Source organism: Osmerus mordax, chromosome 8 (genome assembly GCF_038355195.1).
Source record: "Osmerus mordax isolate fOsmMor3 chromosome 8, fOsmMor3.pri, whole genome shotgun sequence".
Lineage (NCBI taxonomy): Eukaryota > Metazoa > Chordata > Actinopteri > Osmeriformes > Osmeridae > Osmerus > Osmerus mordax.
The window spans coordinates 2,764,245-2,785,563 of NC_090057.1; the positions used below are offsets into that span (position 1 = coordinate 2,764,245).

Below are 21,319 nucleotides of genomic sequence, written 5' to 3' on the forward strand. Positions count from 1 at the left end.
CTGGGCTTAAGCCCGGGGCCTCGACCAATCAGGGGCCTCTTAATAATAATACAAAATAATAATGATGATAAACGTCCGTATTCGCGATGTCATTACTCTGCTCTACAGTGGCATCTGGTGTTGTATGTGGAGGCAGGGGAGCCCCCCCCTCCCCCTTATATAAACAAAATGTAACAAAAACTAGAGAGGGTACAATTTGTAGGGTGTTCTTGCTTGCGGCGGTTGCAGACGGGTCCATTTAATATGAAACAAGCTGAACCCCCTTTGAGACAAGCTATTCTAACAACGTTGTCACCGGCAGTATTTTTCAGATGGAATCGCGATTCAAACGGTACCATCTACTAACTGAAAATATGCCCTCAAACGCGACTTTTTGGTCTCAGTCTAGAGCCCTGCGTGGAGAAGCTGAATTGTGCTATGAGCAAGCTAGCCTAGCTGCTGTTGCTAGCCAAACTTCACTGAGGGGATTGTTTGAATGCGCCAGAAATTAACGTTTCTTTTGACAAAGTTTAGGCTGTGGCATTGAATACAGCGACGCACCACACAAGCTTGAGTTTAAATACATAATTTATTGTGACATTACTTACTGTACATGCAAGTCTTGAATTGCTTAAATGTATAATGCTGCTAGTACACCACGGCACGATACGATACTTGCTGTGCAACAGCAATGCACGTTGTATCCATGCGTCGTTGCTAACGTGTGCTGACGTTGTGACGTAGGCTAGCACTGACTGAGTTCCCTTCGTTGACACAAGGCACTTTTTACCACAAAAACTGAATTTCAGCCTAAACCGTGCAACGGAATGTAAATAACAATACAAGCAACTGGTGCGATTGTGCGATTGGCGTGTGGGGGCCTCAAAAAATGGAAAAAAAAGTCCATAGCCCAGGGGCCTCAAGCGCTATTAACCCTCGTGCTGCCTTCGGATCACAAGACCCAAAGGTTCATAACGAACCATCGTTTTGTTGACCCAATGTTAACCAATACAAAAACCAAAAAAAAAACATTTTCTTTTAACCTTTGCAATATGGGGGGTCTGAGACAGCCCAACGGTTAAAAGAAAATGCTTCACTTTGTTTTTGTATGAGGTAAAGTTGTCGTGGGTCACAATGACTGATGGGTCAGAATGACCGGAAGATAACACAAGGGTTAAGACGCCCCTGTGCATGTGACAGGGATTTGACAGGACTGTAACATGGTTTAGTGACTTGGGGATTTCTCATGTTTTTGGCTGGTTTAGGAAGACGAAACAGTTTGAACAGTGGACAAAACAGTATGTGTTAAAGTAGACACCTTTATTTTCCTCAGAGTCAACTCTGCTCTCGGTTACAGACTCCATTAGTAATTGATGGTCTCCTGTCCTCATCTAGCAGTTTGTCTTACAGTGTGTGTTTGTTAGTATCATCTTGTCACCTTCATCAAGTCCTACTGGTGTGTGTGTGTGTGAGAGAGGATTTGCTGTGTGTTTTTGTGTGTGTTAATCAAAGTGGAACCAGCAGTCAAAACAGCTGGCAGGGGACCAAGGCTGTTATTTGTCTTGAGAGAATCACTTCCATCACACTATGAACCTCACTGAAAACCGATTCCTCCAAACCGAAGAACATTAAACAACACTTAAAAATTCCTCACTATGGGCTTGAAATGGGCCCACCACTTCATAGTAATCATTGAGAATGACTGAATGTCAAGTCTGATGTATCTTAAACCGATACCAGTGTGTCGTTCAGCAGGTGAGATATGGTAGACTGGGCTTGTTGTGGTGCTGTGTGGGTTAAGCTCTCCAGTGTGCAGGGGTCAAAGTGTGCCTGTGAGCCTCTAGTTAGGGCCGCTCAGTGAATTAGCTGGTGTTGATCCTAAACTGACAGTTAATCAGAGGTGGCATCAATTAAACAGAAGCCGACTCCTGTTCCTGCCCCATGGCACTGGACGTTTTGTGCGTGAGTGACCCCCATGACACTCACACACTCACTCACACACACACACTCACACACACACACACACACACACACACACACACACTCACACACACACACACACACACACACACACACACACACACACACACACACACACACACACACACTCACACACACACACACACACACACACACACACACAGAGGCTGGAGCCTACCGGTAGCTTAACTGCCCCGCCACTCTGTGCTCTCCTGCTAGGCACCTCTCAATTATGGATGACCATCATTAGAAACCAGACACGCTGCACTGCACACACACACACAGAAAGCATGTGCGTTTTTTCCCTTGTGATACAAAAAGTCTAGAAATCGTGCTTGTGGCTTTGTTCCATACTTTTGTTCGAGCGGAATTTAAACACACATACAGTACAAACTCCTCTGTGCATGGTGATGAGGGTGAACGAAAACAGAACAGAAGAATGTGTGTGTGTCCAGTCCTGTGGGGCTCAGAGGGGATGAGATGAACTCTGTCCCCCAGTCCTCTGGTTCTCCTTCTTTAATCCCTCAGACGAGCCTGGTGACACCTCTCTCACCACGGATTAAACCTGCCTGAACACTACACTACTGAATCTACACACACACACACACATTGTTCAGTACACCCATCGACTCCAAACAACTAATCCACATCGTGCTTTTCTACCTGTTACTCCTCTCGTCATATCTCCACCCAACCACATCACTCACTTCTCAACCTTGCAACATTTTATGGGTGGGGGTGGGGGGGGACTCCATGAATTAGTGACCAGAACATCAGGGGCCTTCTGGGATGGGCAGACCCTCAGTCTCTGGTGGAGCAGCCAGGCGAGTTCAGACATGTTAAGGACTGTAGATGGTTAACTGAATCAGAGCGCTAATGGGCTAATCAATGACTGTCAGTGACAATAGCTAGCTGGGTGTGATGTAAAATTGACATTCCTGTCAGTTGGGGATTGAAAAACGGAGAACTGTGTTTGAGTTGAGGAAAGAGATGTATTGGACGAGCTTGGTTGCGATGTTTGTTTTTTTCAAAGGTCACAGGTAAGTGAGAGTTCACAGGAATCCTTCAGACAGGAGGGAGGTGATGGTGAACGGCACAGTGATTAAAACTCTTCCAGTGTCCCATTTACCACAAGGGGCAAACTCCAGATTTAGGAAACTTTCAGAGTTCTTACTGTATGTCTGTGTGTGTGTGTTTGTGTGTGTACCTGTGTGATGGTATGTGTGTGTGTTGGCTTAGCCAGTGCCAGTGAGTTAAAATAACACTGTTAATGACAGGTTATGGCTGAGCAGGGCTGCATGTGGGAGAAACCATGTTCATAAGAATAACATCTCCCCCGTACTCTGCAGATGGACTGACCTGTATAAACCCTATTAATGATATTTCTACACAGTAAAGAGGCCCAAGGAAAATGTGGAATGGAGAAAGTAGCGTCCATTTACCAACCCCCTTTCAGTCAGTCTGAGTTCAGCTTGATAGGCTGAAGTTGGCCCTTTCTTAGAAATCCTGCCAAGTCCTTGTTGATAGCTGAGTGACCTCATGAATTGCAGAGCTTATAGAGGGCTGTCACACTCGAACTCCACATGACCCTGATAGCCATGACACTACCAGGAAACAACCTCCATCCTTCTTCCTGGATGACTTGGTATGGCTGTGTATGTCCGTAAGCCATGGCTTTAGAACACAGAAAGACTGATGGGAAACCACTGCAAGAACAGGTTACATGCCCTACACACACACACACACACGCACACACACTCACTCTACACACTACATACTTTCTCTCTCGTCTCTCTTTCCCTTTTACTCTTTGTCATCCACATACCTACACACACACACACACACACACACACACACACACACAGACAGACAGACACACACACACACACACACACAGACAGACACACACACACACAGACACACACACACACACACACAGACAGACAGACACACACACACACACACACAGACAGACACACACACACACACACACAGACACACACACGCACACAGACAGACACACACACACACGCAGACCCCCCTCCGTTCACTGTCCTCTGCCTGGCATTCAGACGTAGGCCAGATTATTATGGAGCGAATCAGGTAATAAAGTTTGTCTGTGTGAGGTCATCAGTCACACCCAGCAGAGACAGTTGAGACTGAAGCACAAAGCCTTCTCCTTCAGGACCTCGCCATCCATCTGTGGACCACAAAGGCACAGACTAGATTCATTACGAACCACCCCCCCCCCCCTCTTTTACACCCCCCCCCCTCTCCCTATTGTTTTCAGAGAGGGGTGAATGAGGGAGAAGAGAGAGAGAGGGTGATGTGGGAGGAAGAGAGGTGTGAAGAGTCAGGTGGAGTCAGGTGGCTGAGCGGTTAGGGAATCGGGCTAGTAATCTGAAGGTTGCCGGTTCGATTCTGGCCGTGTCAAATGACGTTGTGTCCTTGGGCAAGGCACTTCACCCTACTTGCCTCGGGGGAATGTCCCTGTATTTACTGTAAGTCGCTCTGGATAAGAGCGTCTGCTAAATGACTAAATGTAAATGTAAGAGAAAAGGTGTCTGAAGATGAAACCGTGTCGATGTTTCAGCTGTTTGTTTTCCGGTGGCTCTGCATCGACTGGCTCAACAGCGGCCGTTTTTGCGTGAACATAACAGGTAATCTGGACTGGTGATCCACCGTGTAATCCAGTAGGTCGGTCCGTGTTCTATCTGACATCCATGCGCTCCTCTCATCCATGTGGTTAACATGTTAGCATGCAAGGTCAAGCCGTGTTCCGTTTCTGATGTTGATGTCTGTCTTTGAAGCATGCATAATTGATCCAGTTTCCATGCCTTATCTCCTCCCCATCATATAACACACTCCAATAAACTCAACAGCCCACTCACAGACACTGACTAGACTACAGAGGGTCATTTCTTCTCTCCAGCTCTCTCTCTCTCTCTCTCTCTCTCTCTCTCTCTCTCTCTCTCTCTCTCTCTCTCTCTCTCGCTCTCGCTCTCTTTTTCTCCACCTCTATGCCTCTTTAATATTTTTTCACCTTTTTTCTGTTGCTTCTTATCCATTTAAAGTATATGGTTCATAAACAAGTGGCACTGTAACAGCATTGCCAGTGTGTGTGTGTGTGTGTTGTCTTGTGTTTGTGCCTACTGATATCAGAGCTACCCGGTTCATATCAGTTTTAAGTAGCAGCAGAAGTAACAGGAGTGGGGGCCAGTACACCTGAATGGGCTCAATCTGTCCTCACTAGCGTGCATGCACACAGACACAGAGACACGCACACTCTCTCTCTCTCTCTCTCTCTCTCTCTCTCTCTCTCTCTCTCTCTCTCTCTCTCTCTCTCTCTCTCTCTCTCTCTCTCTCTCTCTCTCTCGCTCTCTCTCTCTCTCTCTCTCTCTCTCTCTCTCTCTCTCTCTCTCGCTCTCTCTCTCTCTCTCTCTCTCTCTCTCTCTCTCTCTCTCTCTCTGTCTCACACACACACACACACACACACACGTACACACACGAAGGATCGAGTACCACTACAGACCCTTAATAATTCAGCAGTCCCTCAGAACCGCAAGGCAACCACCAGATTATCCCTCCCTCTCTCTACCTCTACACACCTCATTATTAATGACCCTGGGATGGAGGGATGATGGGAGAAGGAGGGAGCTCATAAAAAGATAAACAAAGAGATTTAGAGGGAGGAGAAGTATGACAGTGAAATAGAAACGCATGGTTGTGTTTTTGACCTCACAGAAAACACAAAAAACCTTTTATGCGTAAAAAATCGTATTTAAGTACAGTAAATACAATGGCAGAAATCTGTTTCCTGGTTTGTATCAGTCCTATCAAATTGAATTTGTTTCTTTTAACAAATCTGAAACTGAGGGAGAAAACAGCATGTGGGACAGATGGAGAGTTTCACAGTCCTGATTCATCTTTTGGCACTAGTGGTGTTGGTCAAGGTGTGTCAGTAGTCCATGTGTGAGGCTGGTGTTGGGGTCAGTAGTCCATGTGTGGGGCTGGTGTTGGGTCAGTAGTCCATGTGTGAAGCTGGTGTTGGGTCAGTAGTCCATGTGTGGGGCTGGTGTTGGGGTCAGTAGTCCATGTGTGGGGCTGGTGTTGGGTCAGTAGTCCATGTGTGAAGCTGGTGTTGGGTCAGTAGTCCATGTGTGGGGCTGGTGTTGGGGACAGTAGTCCATGTGTGGGGCTGGTGTTGGGTCAGTAGTCCATGTGTGGGGCTGGTGTTGGGGTCAGTAGTCCATGTGTGAGGCTGGTGTTGGGTCAGTAGTCCATGTGTGGGTCTGGTGTTGGGTCAGTAGTCTATGTGTGAAGCTGGTGTTGGGTCAGTAGTCCATGTGTGGGGCTGGTGTTGGGTCAGTAGTCTATGTGTGAAGCTGGTGTTGGGTCAGTAGTCCATGTGTGGGGCTGGTGTTGGGGACAGTAGTCCATGTGTGGGGCCGGTGTTGGGTCAGTAGTCCATGTGTGGGGCCGGTGTTGGGGACAGTAGTCCATGTGTGGGGCTGGTGTTGGGGACAGTAGTCCATGTGTGGGGCTGGTGTTGGGTCAGTAGTCCATGTGTGAAGCTGGTGTTGGGTCAGTAGTCCATGTGTGAAGCTGGTGTTGGGTCAGTAGTCCATGTGTGGGGCTGGTGTTGGGGACAGTAGTCCATGTGTGGGGCTGGTGTTGGGGACAGTAGTCCATGTGTGGGGCTGGTGTTGGGTCAGTAGTCCATGTGTGGGGCTGGTGTTGGGGTCAGTAGTCCATGTGTGGGGCTGGTGTTGGGGTCAGTAGTCCATGTGTGGGGCTGGTGTTGGGGACAGTAGTCCATGTGTGGGGCTGGTGTTGGGGTCAGTAGTCCATGTGTGGGGCTGGTGTTGGGGTCAGTAGTCCATGTGTGGGGCTGGTGTTGGGTCAGTAGTCCATGTGTGGGGCTGGTGTTGGGGACAGTAGTCCATGTGTGGGGCTGGTGTTGGGGTCAGTAGTCCATGCCGTGTAGGTGGTTCTTGCGGTCAGTCTTGCTGCTGTGCAGCGCTGCAGGAAGCAGGGGCAGGTTCAGGTCTGTCACCCTGCGCTGGAGAGACGGGCGCAGCTGGACAGAGTTCCTCTTCACGCCGCTCATCCCTCCCCCGTGCCCTCTCTCCCCCCCTCCCCCCGCCCCTCCCCTCTCCCCCCCAACCCCTGCTGCTCCCCTCCGCCCCCTCTCCTGCCTCAGGCTCTTGATGACCAGGGCGTGCTGTCTCTGGGAGGGGAAGGTCGGGGGCTTGGACCCGTTCACCAGCAGGCCTGGGGCTCCGGGCCGGGTCAGACCCACCCAGGTGATCTTCCTCCCCGGACCGTCCTTCAGCCCGGCGTTCCTGAGGCGAGGGAGGGGGGCCGTCTGGGCGGTATCCATGACACCCAGGAGGTCTCTGTCCGAGGGGTGCGGTTCCGCCTCCAGGAGCATTCTGGGAGAAATGCCGCTCTTCTCCGAGGAGTAGAACGTCTGCAGCTTCTCCAGCCTGTCGTTGCCCAGGTGATGAGGGTCGTCGCGATGCCTGTTGTCGTGGTAACGGTCGCCGGGGTCCGCCCCGTCCGAGTGTGTAGTTCTGAGCACGTGCGGTCGGACCGGTCTGACAGCGCTGTCTCTGATTGGCTCGGCGGTGCCTGGGGCTTGGCAGGGGGCGGAGTCGCATAGTTTTGAGGCGGAGCTTTTGGGTAGAGAGAGATGAACCAGCTCCCTGTCTCCAAACACAGACACTGCAACACACAGACATCACATCATACATGGGAATCTACAGTAGGTACAGTGTGTGTGTGTGTGTGAGTGTGTATCCAGGCCGTACCCTCAGGGAACAGGGCCTCCCTGGTGTCCACGGTGATGGCGATCTCCTCATCGGTGATCCCCTCCACCGACAGGGGCCCGGGGGAGGGCAGGAGGGGCGGGGGGGGGAGGAGGAGGGAGGCAGCTGGGGGAGGGAGGGAGAGGGGGGGCGGTTTTCCTCATCCTCCTTGTGGCTCTCTCTGGGCGGGGCCTCCGCTCTCTTCCTGCTGCCCTGGCATTCCGTGGCCTGTGGTTGGCTCCTCAGGGGTTTGCTGGCCGGCTTGGAACCCTTCTCATTGGCTGCCTCGTTGTGCTGAGTCTTGGGGGCCATGTTGCTCTTTTCCCTCCAGGTGTTTTTACTGGGCAGGTTCCACTCGCTGTTCTCCAGGTTCTGCAACAGCAACACAGCAACACTCGCATGTCACACGTCTGGGTGGATCTTGTGTCATCCGTGTGTCCCAGTGTGTGTGCGTGTGTATGTATGCATGTGTGTGTGTGTGTGTGGGTTCCATGTGTGTGTGTACCCTGCAGCCCCACCTTGCTGCCCTTGGCTCCCCTCTGGGTCCTGCTGAGCTTGCCGTGCAGCAGGTGATAGGAGGCCATGATGGAGGAGGGTCTGTTGATAGTGAGGGTGTGGATGACGTCAGACAGCGAGTACCCCAGGGTCTCCGTCATGTACGCCAGAACAGACGGGTTCAGCTCCTCAGGACGCAACCTAGGGAACTCCCACAACCTCAGAATGTGTGTGTGTGTGTGTCTGTTGAGTTGGAGTGTGACAGTCATGGTAAAACTTGGTATTATGGGGTTTTAGGTGGGCTTGGGAACTAAGGGGACCGACTAAGTGGAAACATAAGGATTCCGGAGTTTTCTCCTAAACTCTGCAACTGCAAAAACCATTAAACACACACACACACATTCACACACAAGCATACTGTACATGCTCACCCACACACAGATACACAGATACACAACATGAACAGACTGCTTACCACAGAAATCTTCATTTTTGTATGTAATTTCTTCTTCTTTGCAATTTGTGTCCACACTCTCTGTTCACATTTGGAAGTCATCATAATAACAGTGGGCCTGTGTGTGTGTGTGTGTGTGGTACCTGTTCCTGTGTGACTGTGTGTGGAGCGGTCGCCTGGCGTAGCCCTCGTTGATCCACCTCTCCTCCATAGCTGCTCTGATGCTGGGTCTCTTAGCTGGGTCAGGCTCCAGCAGGGACAGCACGAACCCCACCGCTCCTGCAGGGCGTGGGGGGGGGGGGGGTGAGGGGAGGAGGTAGGGGTGTCTCCCTGTAGAGACTCAGTCCTACATTTACATTTAGTCATTTAGAAGACGCTCTTATCCAGAGCGACTTACAGTAAGTACAGGCAAGTAGTGTGAAGTGCCTTGCCCAAGGACACAACGTCATTTGGCACGGTCGGGAATCGAACAGGCAACCTTCTGATTACTAGCCCGATACCCTAACTGCTCAGCCACCTGACTCCCTAGTTCTGAGTTAACCTCTCTCTGCTGAGGACATTCACAGTGCTTGTCTCTAGCTGACCTCAGTTAAGGAGTCTTGATAACCTCCGTTGCCCCTCCAGCCCCTGCTCCTGCCAGGCCCAGCGCTGGACGCCGTGTTCCCTCTGACGGTCACGGCGTCTGGGCACCCAGATTGGATGTCGCCCCGTCCTCCCGCCCAGGCGACGGTAATCTGTTGTCGTCTGTGGAGAACGCCACCGGCGCTAATCTGATCCTATCTCTCCCAGCATCGGAGCTGTGGTCATTATCACCACGGTAACAGGAGCTGTGCTTGTTTTGGTTGACAGCGGCGTGACAGGTTGTGTTTGTGTGAGTGCGTGAGTTTGAGGTCTGAGTCGGTGGCTGTGTGGGAGTAACTAAAGAGTTATGTCAGCGCTACAGTCTGGAAACCCTCTACTCCCCCCTCCTCCTCCCCCCTCCTTCTCCTCCCCTCCTCGACTCCTCCTCCTCCCCCCCCTCCTCCCCCCCCTCCTCCTCCCTCTCCTCCTCCCCTCCTCCCTCTCCTCCCTCCCCTCCTCCCTCTCCTCCTCCTCCTCCCCCTCCCCCCCCGCTGCCCCCCCCCTCCTCTTACCCTTGCTGATGTCACTTGGGATGCTGCTGATTTCTCTGTTCACCATCTTCAGGTGCAGCTGCTTGATGTTGAAGGGCTCCACCGTGAAGGGCAAGGTCCCTGTCAGCATGGCAAACATGCTCACACCCCTACACACACACACACACACACACACACACACACACACACACACACACACACACACACACACACACACACACACACACACACGCACCACACACACACACGCCAGTCAGAGCACACACACAGATATGTATGGACAAACAGACACACCCTCGCACACGCACGTCAGGAAACACAGACATAGTGTGCGTGGACATTCCCTCTGACTTACACCGACCACACGTCGACCTTGGAGCCGTACTTCCTGTGTGCGAGCAGCTCTGGGGCAGCGTAAGCAGGGCTTCCACACTGGGTATTCAACAGGTCCAGAGACAGAGACTCAGCCTTCAGAGTGTTACTGAGGCCGAAGTCTGCAACACACACACACAAGCACACCATACTGGTGATCAGTTATGCAGTACAGTGACCACCCTCAGCTTGTTAATCCGGGCAGAACTAACTAACTAACCACCCCAACCTCACCCCCTAGACCCCTCACCCAACTCAACATGCCTCATTTACTCTGTAAGTGTGTGTGTGTTACGAGAGACTGAGTTCCAAATGAATAGGTTTCTACGGTAACGTTCTTGGAAGGATCCCATCAGATATGATGTGGATCAGGCTGGTCATGTGACCATGTCAAGGTACGGTACAGGAGCAGACTAGTCATGTGACCTACCCACAATCTTTATGTTGTTGTGTTCATCCAGAAGGAAGTTTTCAATCTTTAAATCCCTGTAGGAAGAGAAAGAGAAGAAGAGAGAAGCGAGGGGGAAGTTTAGAAGCCAATTAACCACCCTGGATTCAATAACCTGGTTTAAGTGGTATAACCTGGATTATCGGTTTTCTAACCTGGTATAACTGGTCTACTCTGGTTTTAACGGTTCAGCCTCGGTGACTGTGTCCACCCCAGCTCGACCACACTGCCTGCTGTAACACTCTACAGTCAAATGAAACCCTGTGGTGGAGGCAGACATGTGGTCTCATAGCTGCTCTCAGGACCTGGTCCTGCCTGCTCTCATCTGCTGCCAGCGGCCACAACCTCCAGGAGACACCCTGCCAGCGAGCGCCAGGCCGTCAGAGGGAGAGGCGGGTGGGAGGGGTGAGGGAGGGAGGCAGGGAGGCAGGGAGTGTGTGAAGAACCAGGATACCCTTGTAAAAGGGAAACTGTGTGTGGTAAACCTGTTAGCAGTGTGTTGTAATAGTGTTGGTGAATCCAGAGTGTGTGTGTGTGTGTGTGTGTTGGGGAACTGGGTGGGTAGCGCTGTTGTAGTGGGACTTCATTAGAGAGGAAGTCAGTGATGATGTGTGAACCGTGGCGGTGGTACACATTGATGATGTCATCGCCTGGTAATCACATTCCCACCCAGAGTGGAGCCTGGGCCTTCAACCAGGTCTCAGCCGTGTGTGTGTGTCTGTGTGTGTGTGTGTGTGTGTTAGGCTGTTTCTGAGTCAGATGTATAAAGAACATTACCCACCAGCACACACACTAAAACTCCTTCACACCCACTAAGCACCCAACAGCAGTGGGCGCACACACACACACACACCATTTCCTCTGATCAGAACTTCTCAAACACTGAATAGCCCTTGTTTACGCCACCAGGGTGCGTGTACAGGGCGTGAGTGCCTGCGTGTGTGTGTGTTCTGACCTGTGCACGATGCCGTGTTTGTGCAGATGTTCCACAGCGGACAGGATCTGGCGCGTGTAGCGCCTGACCTCGCGCTCCTCCAGGCGCTTGGTCTCACAGATGCGCTCCATCAGGTCCCCTCCAGCACACAGCTCCATCACCATGTAGTAGCTGTTCTCCGTCTCCAGCGTCTGACACAGCGAGTGTGTGGGAGGGAGTGAAGGAGTTTGTGTGTTTGTGAATGTGTGTGTGGATGTTAGGGGTGGGGGAAAAAAAGCGATTAACATTTGAATCGCGATTCAGTCTTCTAGCGATTCACATCGATTCACAAATGTAAAAAACTTGATAAAGTCGCAAAAAAAATCGTGAATCGATTTTTTATCGATTCGTGACCCCCCCAAAGAATCGATTTGAATAGAATCGTGAGGTACCAAAATATTCCCACTCCTAATGGATGTATTGACTGAATGTGTGTGTGGGATGTGTGTATGTGCGTGTGGGAGAAAGTGTGTGTGCGTGAGTGTGTGTGTTACCCCAACAGCACCACTATGTGAGGGTGACGGATCATCTGGTGAATCCGAGGTTCTCTCTTCATGTTCTTCAGAACGTAGGAATCCTGCCTGGCCTTCTTCTTATCGATCACCTTTAATGGCCACCCTGAGACACACACACACAGGGATATTTTCACTGGGGATGATTATGTTGTTATTATACTGTTCTTACACTGTTAATATACTGTTATAATGTTGTTACTACACTGTTATTACATGGTTATTATGTTGTTACCACACTGTTATTAGACTGTTATTAGGTTGTTACTACACTGTTATTACACTGTTATTATGTTGTTACCACACTGTTATTACACTGTTATTATGTTGTTACCACACTGTTATTACACTGTTATTATGTTGTTACCACACTGTTATTACACTGTTATTATGTTGTTACCACACTGTTATTACACTTATTATGTTGCTACCACACTGTTATTACACTGTTATTATGTTATTACTACATTGTTGTTACACTGTTGTTACACTGTTGTTACCACTGTTATTACCCTTTTATTATGTTGTTATTACGCTGTTGTTTCAATGTTATTGAACTATCATTACACTGTTGAATAAACAAAATAATACAAAATAGTGACATAGTATGAACAGCTATGTATGTGTGTTTCCATTTCTTTGGAGGTGCCAAAAACATAATTTACATTGCTGTAAACACATTGCTGTAAACACATTTCTGTTGCAACAAACAGTTAGATCCTGTGTGAGACTCAGGGTTCAGAAGGGCGACATCAGAGGATGTTGTCGTGGATCGAGTGTTTGATCCCACTTCAGTTCATATTCTCCCCTCTCTCTCTGGGGTCACCAGGAGGTCAACAGTCTCCTGGCTGAGCTTGGTCATCACCGTGGTGACCAGGCCAGACACACAAGGTCGAGGTTGGGAAAATTAGTGACCCATGAAACATGGCTACGCACAAACACACACACACACACACACACTCAGTCACGCTCTTACACAAAACATACGCATGCATGTGAACAAACACACACGCACGCGCACACACACACATACACATGGATAAACACACAAATACGCACTCACGCACACACATCACATGCTGACCTTCTCTCCGGTGTTGATGTGCAGGCCCTCCATGACCTTGGCGAAGGACCCCTGTTGATCATCTTGCCCACCAGGTAGGAGCCCACACGTTTGGAGTGAGGGAAGCTCCGTAGCAGCTCCCGAGGAACCTTCAGAGAGGGGGAGAGGCAGCCGTTCTCTGCCCCAGCCCCGAGGCCTCCCACTGGGGCAACGCCGCGCTCACTGTCCCCCGCCTCCGCTACCATTGCCCTCCAGAGACAGCTTCACTGCAGCAGGCATTAACGACTGATCTCAGCCCCCATGCATCCACCGTCCCCCGCACACTCACACACGAATAAGGTACCACACACCTCGCCACACAAAGACTCAAAACACACCCCTCTTTCTGTCCGGTAGAATGAGGAGGATTAGGGAACAGTCCAGAACTTGGCAGGTAGTTCCTGCAGAGTTACAGATGTTCTGTTCAAAAACGCTGTAAGTCCCATACAGCCGAACGACAGTCTGTCGGGTCAGTCCACCAGCAGCCAGCCGGGTAAAGACTCCTCCGTCTGCCTGTTTAGATTCCACTGGTACAGTAGGTATCCTTCACCAGTCTCACAGAGAAAGACTTCTGGTCTCACAGTGACAGGTGCCGCGATGCGACGCTACCTCTTTCTCTTTCTCTTCCCTTGAGAACTGGCTTCTCTCTCTCTTCCTCTCTATTCCTCTCTCTCTCTCTCTCTCTCTCTCTCTCTCTCTCTCTCTCTCTCTCTCTCTCTCTCTCTCTCTCTCTCTCTCTCTCTCTCTCTCTCTCTGTCTCTCTCTCTGTCTGTCTCTCTCTCTGTCTCTCTCTGTCTCTCTCTGTCTCTCTCTGTCTCTCTCTGTCTCTCTCTGTCTCTCTCTCTCTCTCTCTCTCTCTGTCTGTCTCTCTGTGTCTCTCTGTCTCTCTCTTTCTCTCTCTGTCTCTCTATGTCTCTCTATCTCTATGTCTCTCTCTCTCTCTCTTTCTGCCCTGTGGTTAGTGGATGATTAACCGTGGGGCTCCCAGGTCAGCACCCCGTGATGAGATGGACACCCTACACCATAATTACCCCCCCCCCCCTGCACACACACACACACATCCTTTCTCACATGCATATACACACACACACGCACACGAAGACACAGGAACACTCACACTGTTCTGTTACAAAGTACGTTTTCTCCTGTAACGGCTTGAATGTATTTTTCTCTTTCATTGCTTCGACATCTTCATAGCAGAGATCAAACTCCTCAGCAGCAGTGTGGCACGGTTTCAGCATTCCCATCTCTGTCTACCTGTCCACCTGATGGGAAACTCCTCCCTGGGCGGGGCCTAAGCCTTTGTGGGAGGGGCATGTCCGTATTCATTAATGACTGACAAGACGGCAGAGTGCTCATATTAATCACACTCATGTTTTAAAGACAACAGTCTCACAGAGTTATGTGTGCATTGGTGTGTGTGCGTTGGTGTGTGTGTGTGTGTAAGTGTGTGTGTGTGTGTGTGTGTGAGAGTGTGTGTGTGTGAGAGTGTGTCAGGTTACAAGGCGGATGTGTCGCTCGATCCTCCCCTTTCATCCATGGAGAGAGGAATAAATGAGCTGCAACACACCGCAATCTGACCCTGTCACACACACACACACACACAAACACAAACACAAACACTCATGCACATACACAGCTCCACTCAGCACATACCTGCCCAGTGACAGTTAGAATACATTGAATGTTATTAAGTTACCCTGTTTTATTTTTGTCTATTGATGCTGTACAATTTGAGTGACAATTTAGATACCGTCATAATATGCTGTGTTCTCACTTCAATGGATGTGTGGGTTTCTAAATGTAATGTATGTACGTGTGTATGTGTGTGTGTGTGTGTTGTGAGCGTGTGTGTTCTGAGTCCCGGAGCCCTTCACTTCATAAATGCCCCTTCCCTCCATTCCCTTCTCACAGCCCCTAGTGTGTGTGGTGAGGAGGGGAACTGCGCTAGGTGTTAACACACCCGCTTAACTCCCAGGATCAGGATGAATGTAAGTCTGGTGCTAGGAGAGACGGATCGCTCTGCTCCTTAACCTGAGAGAGAGAGAGAGAGAGAGAGAGAGAGAGAGAGAGAGAGAGAGAGAGAGAGAAGAGAGAGAAGAGAGAGAGAGGGAAAGAGGTAGAAAGAGAGGGGGAGAGAGAGAGGGTGGGAGTGAAAGAGGAGAAACCAAATTCCACTACTGAAAACGAATCTGAATTAATAAGACCTCCAGAGGTCTTATTATATAACCTCAACTGCTCTATTTGAACGTTTTTAGAAGAGGGTTTCTGTGTGTCTGCCTGTGTGTATGTGTGTACGTATCTGTATGTGTGTATGTTTTCCATGGTTCAGAGAAGGCCAATGTCATGATGCCAGGGTCCCACAAAGTGTGTGTGTGTGTATCACATACAGGCAGCATCAATATGTTGTGTTCAGAAGAGAGTGTGTGTGTGTGTGTTGCGTTGGTGCTGTGGAATGCTGGCTGGCCTATAGGACTTGGCAAAGCGTTTGGCGGTCAAATTAACAGAAAGAGAAACCCCCTCCGCTTCCTGCCTGTAATAAATGTATCCCCAGCAACCATTAAGGCATATTTTAACACCAAATAACTCGCCGAAACCGCAGCAGACACAGTCAGGGCCTTCGCTCCCTTACACGCCCCGGCTAATGACAGGGACAGAGAGAGCAGGGGCCCTGGCCAGGCCAGTGGGAGGCTCAACCGGACACAGGCTTTATTGACACATTTGGACACATCAGTGGGCTCCAGTTCACCTCTACATACAGCCCTTTCTGTGAGGATCACAAGTATTGAACATTGAAAAGTTCCTCGTGGAGTTAGCTTAGTAATTCTCTTTTTACTTCTCTTTTTTTTTTGCTATGCCCAACCATTCACCTTCCTCAGTCACTAATACATCCTCAGTGTGATCCTCTAATTGCTAGTCACATCTACTGGTTACTTCTTTCCAGTGCAGTTCAGTTGTCTAGATGTTGACTGTAGCTGTCCCCCCTCTGCCCTCCAGTGGAGAGTCAGTGATACTACAGGGGTTCCCTCTATTTGTTTTTCTCTATTCTTTCCTGTAACTTTCTCTTTCATGCTCTCTATGTCTCTCTGTCTGTGTCTTTTTTTCTTTCTCTCAGGTCCTCCCCCCCCCCCCTCCTCCCGGGGGAGCAGATAACTAAAAGATGGCAAAGTGGCATTTATTTTATTGGGCTTCAATTTGAATCACACAGAAAGAATTGTGCAAACACAAACAAATTATAGGATTTGTTTTACTAAATGTATTTGATAATCAGTATTTTTCCATGTATTCAGCTTGACCAGGAAGTTTGCGTGAGTGATAGTGGACGTCTCAGCTGGGCCTACAGAACGTTGTGTGTGTCTGCTGGTTGTTTGTCAAACGGTGAGAAGAGATCTGTCCCTCGGTGATGACTCCATCTTTAGCCACAGCCGCTCCTTGTGGTGTCCTGAGCGTGTCATCATTCAGCGCCCTGGTTTCTTCTGACGTGTCATCAGTCGGCACCATGGCTGGAGAGTCCTTGAGCGTGTCTTCCGTCAACGTCGCGGTCGCTGCCTGTCTTCTTCTGTGGTCTCCGGGGCTCTGTGTGGTTCTCCGGCGGTTGTGTTACGGTTCTGACAGTCAGGCTCCCAGCCTCTCCCTGTGGTTCATGTCCCAGACAGAGATGTGTGGTTGCACGTACAGAAGTTCCAAGGAGAGTGCAGAGAATCAGCTGTGTCTCCCTGTCATTGAAAACACTTCTGAGTACTGGAGTTCAAACTGGTGAGATATGTAGAACCATTAGTGTGTGTGTGTGTGAGTGTGTATGTGTGTGTGTGTGTGTGAGTGTGTGTGTGAGAGAGTGTGTGAGTGTGTGTGTGTGTGGCAGCAGTGAGTACAGGGCCGGAGGGAGCTAAGCAGTAGCTGTGTTCCAAGTCTCTCTCCCAGAGGCCTCTCCGGGCCGCAGGTCGACACACTGCTAATCCCACTGAATCCTGAAGAAGCCTGAAATGTGAGTTTGTGTCACGGGTGGCTTAGAGGCTTTCCGCTGTCAACAACACACTGACAGAGAGAGAGGGGGAGACAGAGAGAGAGGGCGGGAGAGAGAGAGACAGAGACAGAGAGAGAGGGGAGACAGAGAGAGAGGGCGGGAGAGAGAGAGACAGAGACAGAGACAGAGAGAGGAGACAGAGAGAGAGGGCGGGAGAGAGAGAGAGAGACAGAGATAGAGAGACAGAGAGACAGAGAGAGAGGGGGGATAAATGGAGAAGAGATGGATGAAAAAGCCCCTCAGAGCGCGGAGGCTGAGACGGGAGAGACTGCGATTAAGAGCACTCCCCACTGTCGCTAATGCAGACCGTGTGTGTGAATGAGTGTGTATGTGTGTGTATGTGTGTGTGAGTGTGTGTGAGTGTGTGCGTGTGTGTGTGCGCGTGCATGGGACTGGCGCTGCGCTCCAAATTGAAATGTGAAAGAACGTGTTGGAAGGTGATGACAAGAGTGAAGTGAACCAGTCGTTTCCTGCAGGCCAGACCAGATGTGTTCGCACACAGAGCCTCAGAAATGTGCAGCGCATTTATATTAATAACCAGGATATTCAGCCTGGGGGTGGAGCAGGGGGTGGGTGGGGGGTGAGAGAGCACGGGGGGATGGAAGGAGGTTGGGTGGGGGAGTGGGGAGGGCGGAGTGGGGGAGGGCGGAGTGGGGAGGGCTCGTCAAGTGGGGGGTTTCGAAACCAGGTGCCAGACTCCTTGAGAAGAACAGAAGGCCAGGTTGTAGTCAAGAATGACTGACAGCCATAGAACTACATTTCCCTTCTCACCACTCTGCCACTGACCACACCACTCATACACACACACTAGAGATTGGAAGTAACCAAGTACAAATTACCTTTGTTACTGTACTTCAGTAGATTTTTCTGGAATCAGTACTTTACTTCACTATTTATTTTTCTGACAACTTTTTACTTTCACTCCTTATTTTCTTTTTTACACAACATCACATCTGTACTTTCTACTTCTTACATTTTCAAACCAGGCTCGTTATCACACTATTATTACACTGTTTTTATGTTGTTACACTGTTATTACATTGCCGTTACAGTGTTGTTACACTGTTATGTTATTACACTTTTTACACTGTTGTTAGATCCCATACTTCTTTACTTTATCTTGAGTAAAAAACTGTGGTCAGCACTTCAACTTTTACCAGTCTTTTTAACATGAGTATCTGTACTTGCACTTGAGTGAAGGATGTGTGTACCTTTGCCATCTCTGGAACATACCCAGTCTGTCTGACCACCTTTATAAAAAATCTAAAATGGTTTGACTGGCTGAAGATGAGACCTACAGTAAACACAGTCAGAGCTTCTGTTTACAGTGAAGGTGTTAGACCAAAACTTTTATAGCTCTGTGTTCAAGTGTGTGTGTGCATGTGTGTGTGTGTATGTGTAAATAATTAGCCCATGATATACAAGTGTTGTAGCTCTGACTTAATTGTGAGGTTTTAAGGACGGCCATTAATGGAGGCAGTAAAATATTCCCCAACACCACGCCAAATACTCTCTCTCTCTCTTTCTCTCATCCCTCGCTCTCTCTTCTGTCCTCATCTCTCTCCATCGTCTATACCCTTCTCTATCTTGCTCTCACCTCATTAAAGTGAGAGTTTATTTTTCTCATTAAAGCAATTTTCTTAATATTCCCAGTTGATTGACCAGGCTCCAGGTTTTGAACTTTCCTTCTTTTTATTTTTTGTCTTTTTTTCCTCTGAAACTAACCTGCATAATATTGTCAGAACTGTTTGAGAATGAAGTGCCTAAGTGTCGCTCTTTATGAGGAGGAAACAGACTGGAACACCAGACGTATGTTTTCTGACACACACACACACATATACACACACATACCATACACACCACACACACCTCTGCAAGGCAAAAACACAGTTATGGAATTACAACCTGCTCATTGATGAGTTGCCTCTAAAGCTCACACTGGCTTGGCTAATGGTGTGTGTGTGTGTGTATCACACATATCACACACATCAACTAGAAAAGGGTGCCAGAATAAAGAGAAGTTTGTGCGTGCGGATATATGTGTGTGTAGTAAAAAAGTGTGTGTGTGTGTGTGGTGTGTGTGTGGGGGGGGTGACACTGTCATTAGGGTGCCTTAGTGAAAATCTGTTGCCAATTGTTGTGGGTGTTACTGCTGTTTTAATTTGGACATTAAAGCTGCTGCCAGTTTCAACCGCCTTGGAGGATTGAGTTATGAACAACACGCACAGTGAACTAGATTCTAAGCTCAGATTTTTGTAGAAGGGTAGTTATATTATTCAAGTGTTCATTACCTTAACTGTAATTTTTGTAAGACTAGCACAAAACGTGTTAAAGCTTAATTTCTATGTGCTTATAGACCATTTTAAACACTGTAAATTGGTGTGATGCTTTTTAAGGTTGAGGTTAGGGTTTAGGGTAAACGCCTTTTTAAATTCAAGTATACATTCGTGAAAGGACTGTTGTCAAAGCTGTCTGTATTTGCCTAGATTTCCTCTGTCCCTCTGAAACCTCTCTCTCTCTCCTGAACACACTCTTACTCTCTCTATCTCCATCTCTTTCAGTCGTTCATAAGTGACTCATCCACCGTGTCCCATGGTAACAATACCAGGTCTGCTGGGGCAGCATGGCAGCAGGTAATTTCAACACATTTCTACTCTCTCTCTCCCCCCTCTCCATCCCCTCCTTCTTTCTCTCCCTTGTTCCCCAGCTGGGGATGAGGAGACACTGACTGCCTGAGGGGAGGGATGGGGGGGTGGAGGGATTAGGAGGGTGAGGGGTCCTGGGGTGGAGGCTGGTGGGAGTCTGGTGGTGGAGGGATGGAGTCTCTGGTGTGGGTTGTAGTGGAGGGTGGAGGCTGGATGTGGAGGGTGGAGGGGTGGAGTCTGGTGTGGGTTGTAGTGGAGGGTGGAGGCTGGGGGAGGGTGGAGGGGTGGACTCTGGTGTGGGTTGAAGTGGAGGGTGGAGGCTGGGGGAGGGTGGAGGGGTGGACTCTGGTGTGGGTTGTAGTGGAGGGTGGAGGCAGGGGAAGGGTGGATGTGGAGGGTGGAGGGGTGGAAGGTGGAGGGGGTAAAAGCCAAACCAGATGGAACCTTGGATGGTCCTGAGTTCCTTCAGCCAACAGGATATGGAATTATGAGCCCTTAAACACAACTCAGGGCTTTCAATCTACACATAAAGGGTTATGATGCCTTTGTTTTGACACGAGGAACAGGAGTGTTTTTGCTGTTGTGTGTACGTGCTTGTGTGCACATGTGCTTGTGTTTGCGTGTGTATGTGCGTGCTTGTGTGCACATGTGTGTATCCGTGTGTATGTGCTTGCGTGTGTACGTGTGTGTGTGTTTAGGTCTCCGAGGTGTTGGGTAATAAAGTGGGCTGTTAAGCCTGCTCTCTCATTACAGCGCGTTAAAGCAGCCAGGCAAAATGAGTATTACTGTGTGTATGTGCATGGGTCCTGCCCATGTCTGGGTGTGTTTTCATGTTTGTGTTAGTGTGTGAATATGTGTGTGAGCTCTTATTCATTACAAAGTGTTATGTTGTTAATAGCACACCCTCGTTGGCCAGGCAAAATGAGAGTCGTTAAACTGGTGTGTGTGTGTGTGTGTGTGTACTACCTTTAGTCTGTTTTAAGACTCCCACAAAGAGACCTTTCTGTGATTTTGTTTGCTTGCGTGTGGGTACAGGTACGAGTGTGGGGAACTCATTTAGCATCTTCACAGCTGTGGCCTTGCATGTCTCCTCACAGCAAAAGCAGATCTGCGATGGGATGTGGGTGGGAGCAAGAAGATCTCATCCAATAGCCTTGGGCGCTGGTGGTGATGATGTGTTTCCTGTGGGTATACAGCTGCAGACTCAGATGGGGCTGTTTTAGCCGCTCCTTACGCCACACCTCGCCACGGATACACTTATTACTACACACACACACTCACACACTCATACTCATATGCACACGAATGCGCACACACTCATACACACTCATACACACACACACACACACACATCATACACACTCACACACTCATCCCACCTCCCACTCTTGTCTGGCTGCTTTGTAGTTTCTC

The 21,319-nt window shown here is 49.3% G+C and overlaps 1 protein-coding gene across 1 annotated transcript; it reads right to left on the reverse strand.

The window, feature by feature from the left end:
• Window positions 1–6,925: 6,925 nt before the first annotated feature.
• LOC136947535 (hormonally up-regulated neu tumor-associated kinase) lies at window positions 6,926–13,443 on the reverse strand. Its single transcript, XM_067241639.1, is given in 12 exon segments — window positions 6,926–7,686; window positions 7,773–7,847; window positions 7,850–8,141; window positions 8,288–8,465; window positions 8,862–8,997; window positions 9,852–9,979; window positions 10,186–10,324; window positions 10,633–10,688; window positions 11,606–11,777; window positions 12,119–12,241; window positions 13,207–13,272; window positions 13,275–13,443. Coding segments are annotated over 12 exon segments (2,295 nt in total).
• Between the last annotated feature and the right edge of the window lie 7,876 nt (window positions 13,444–21,319).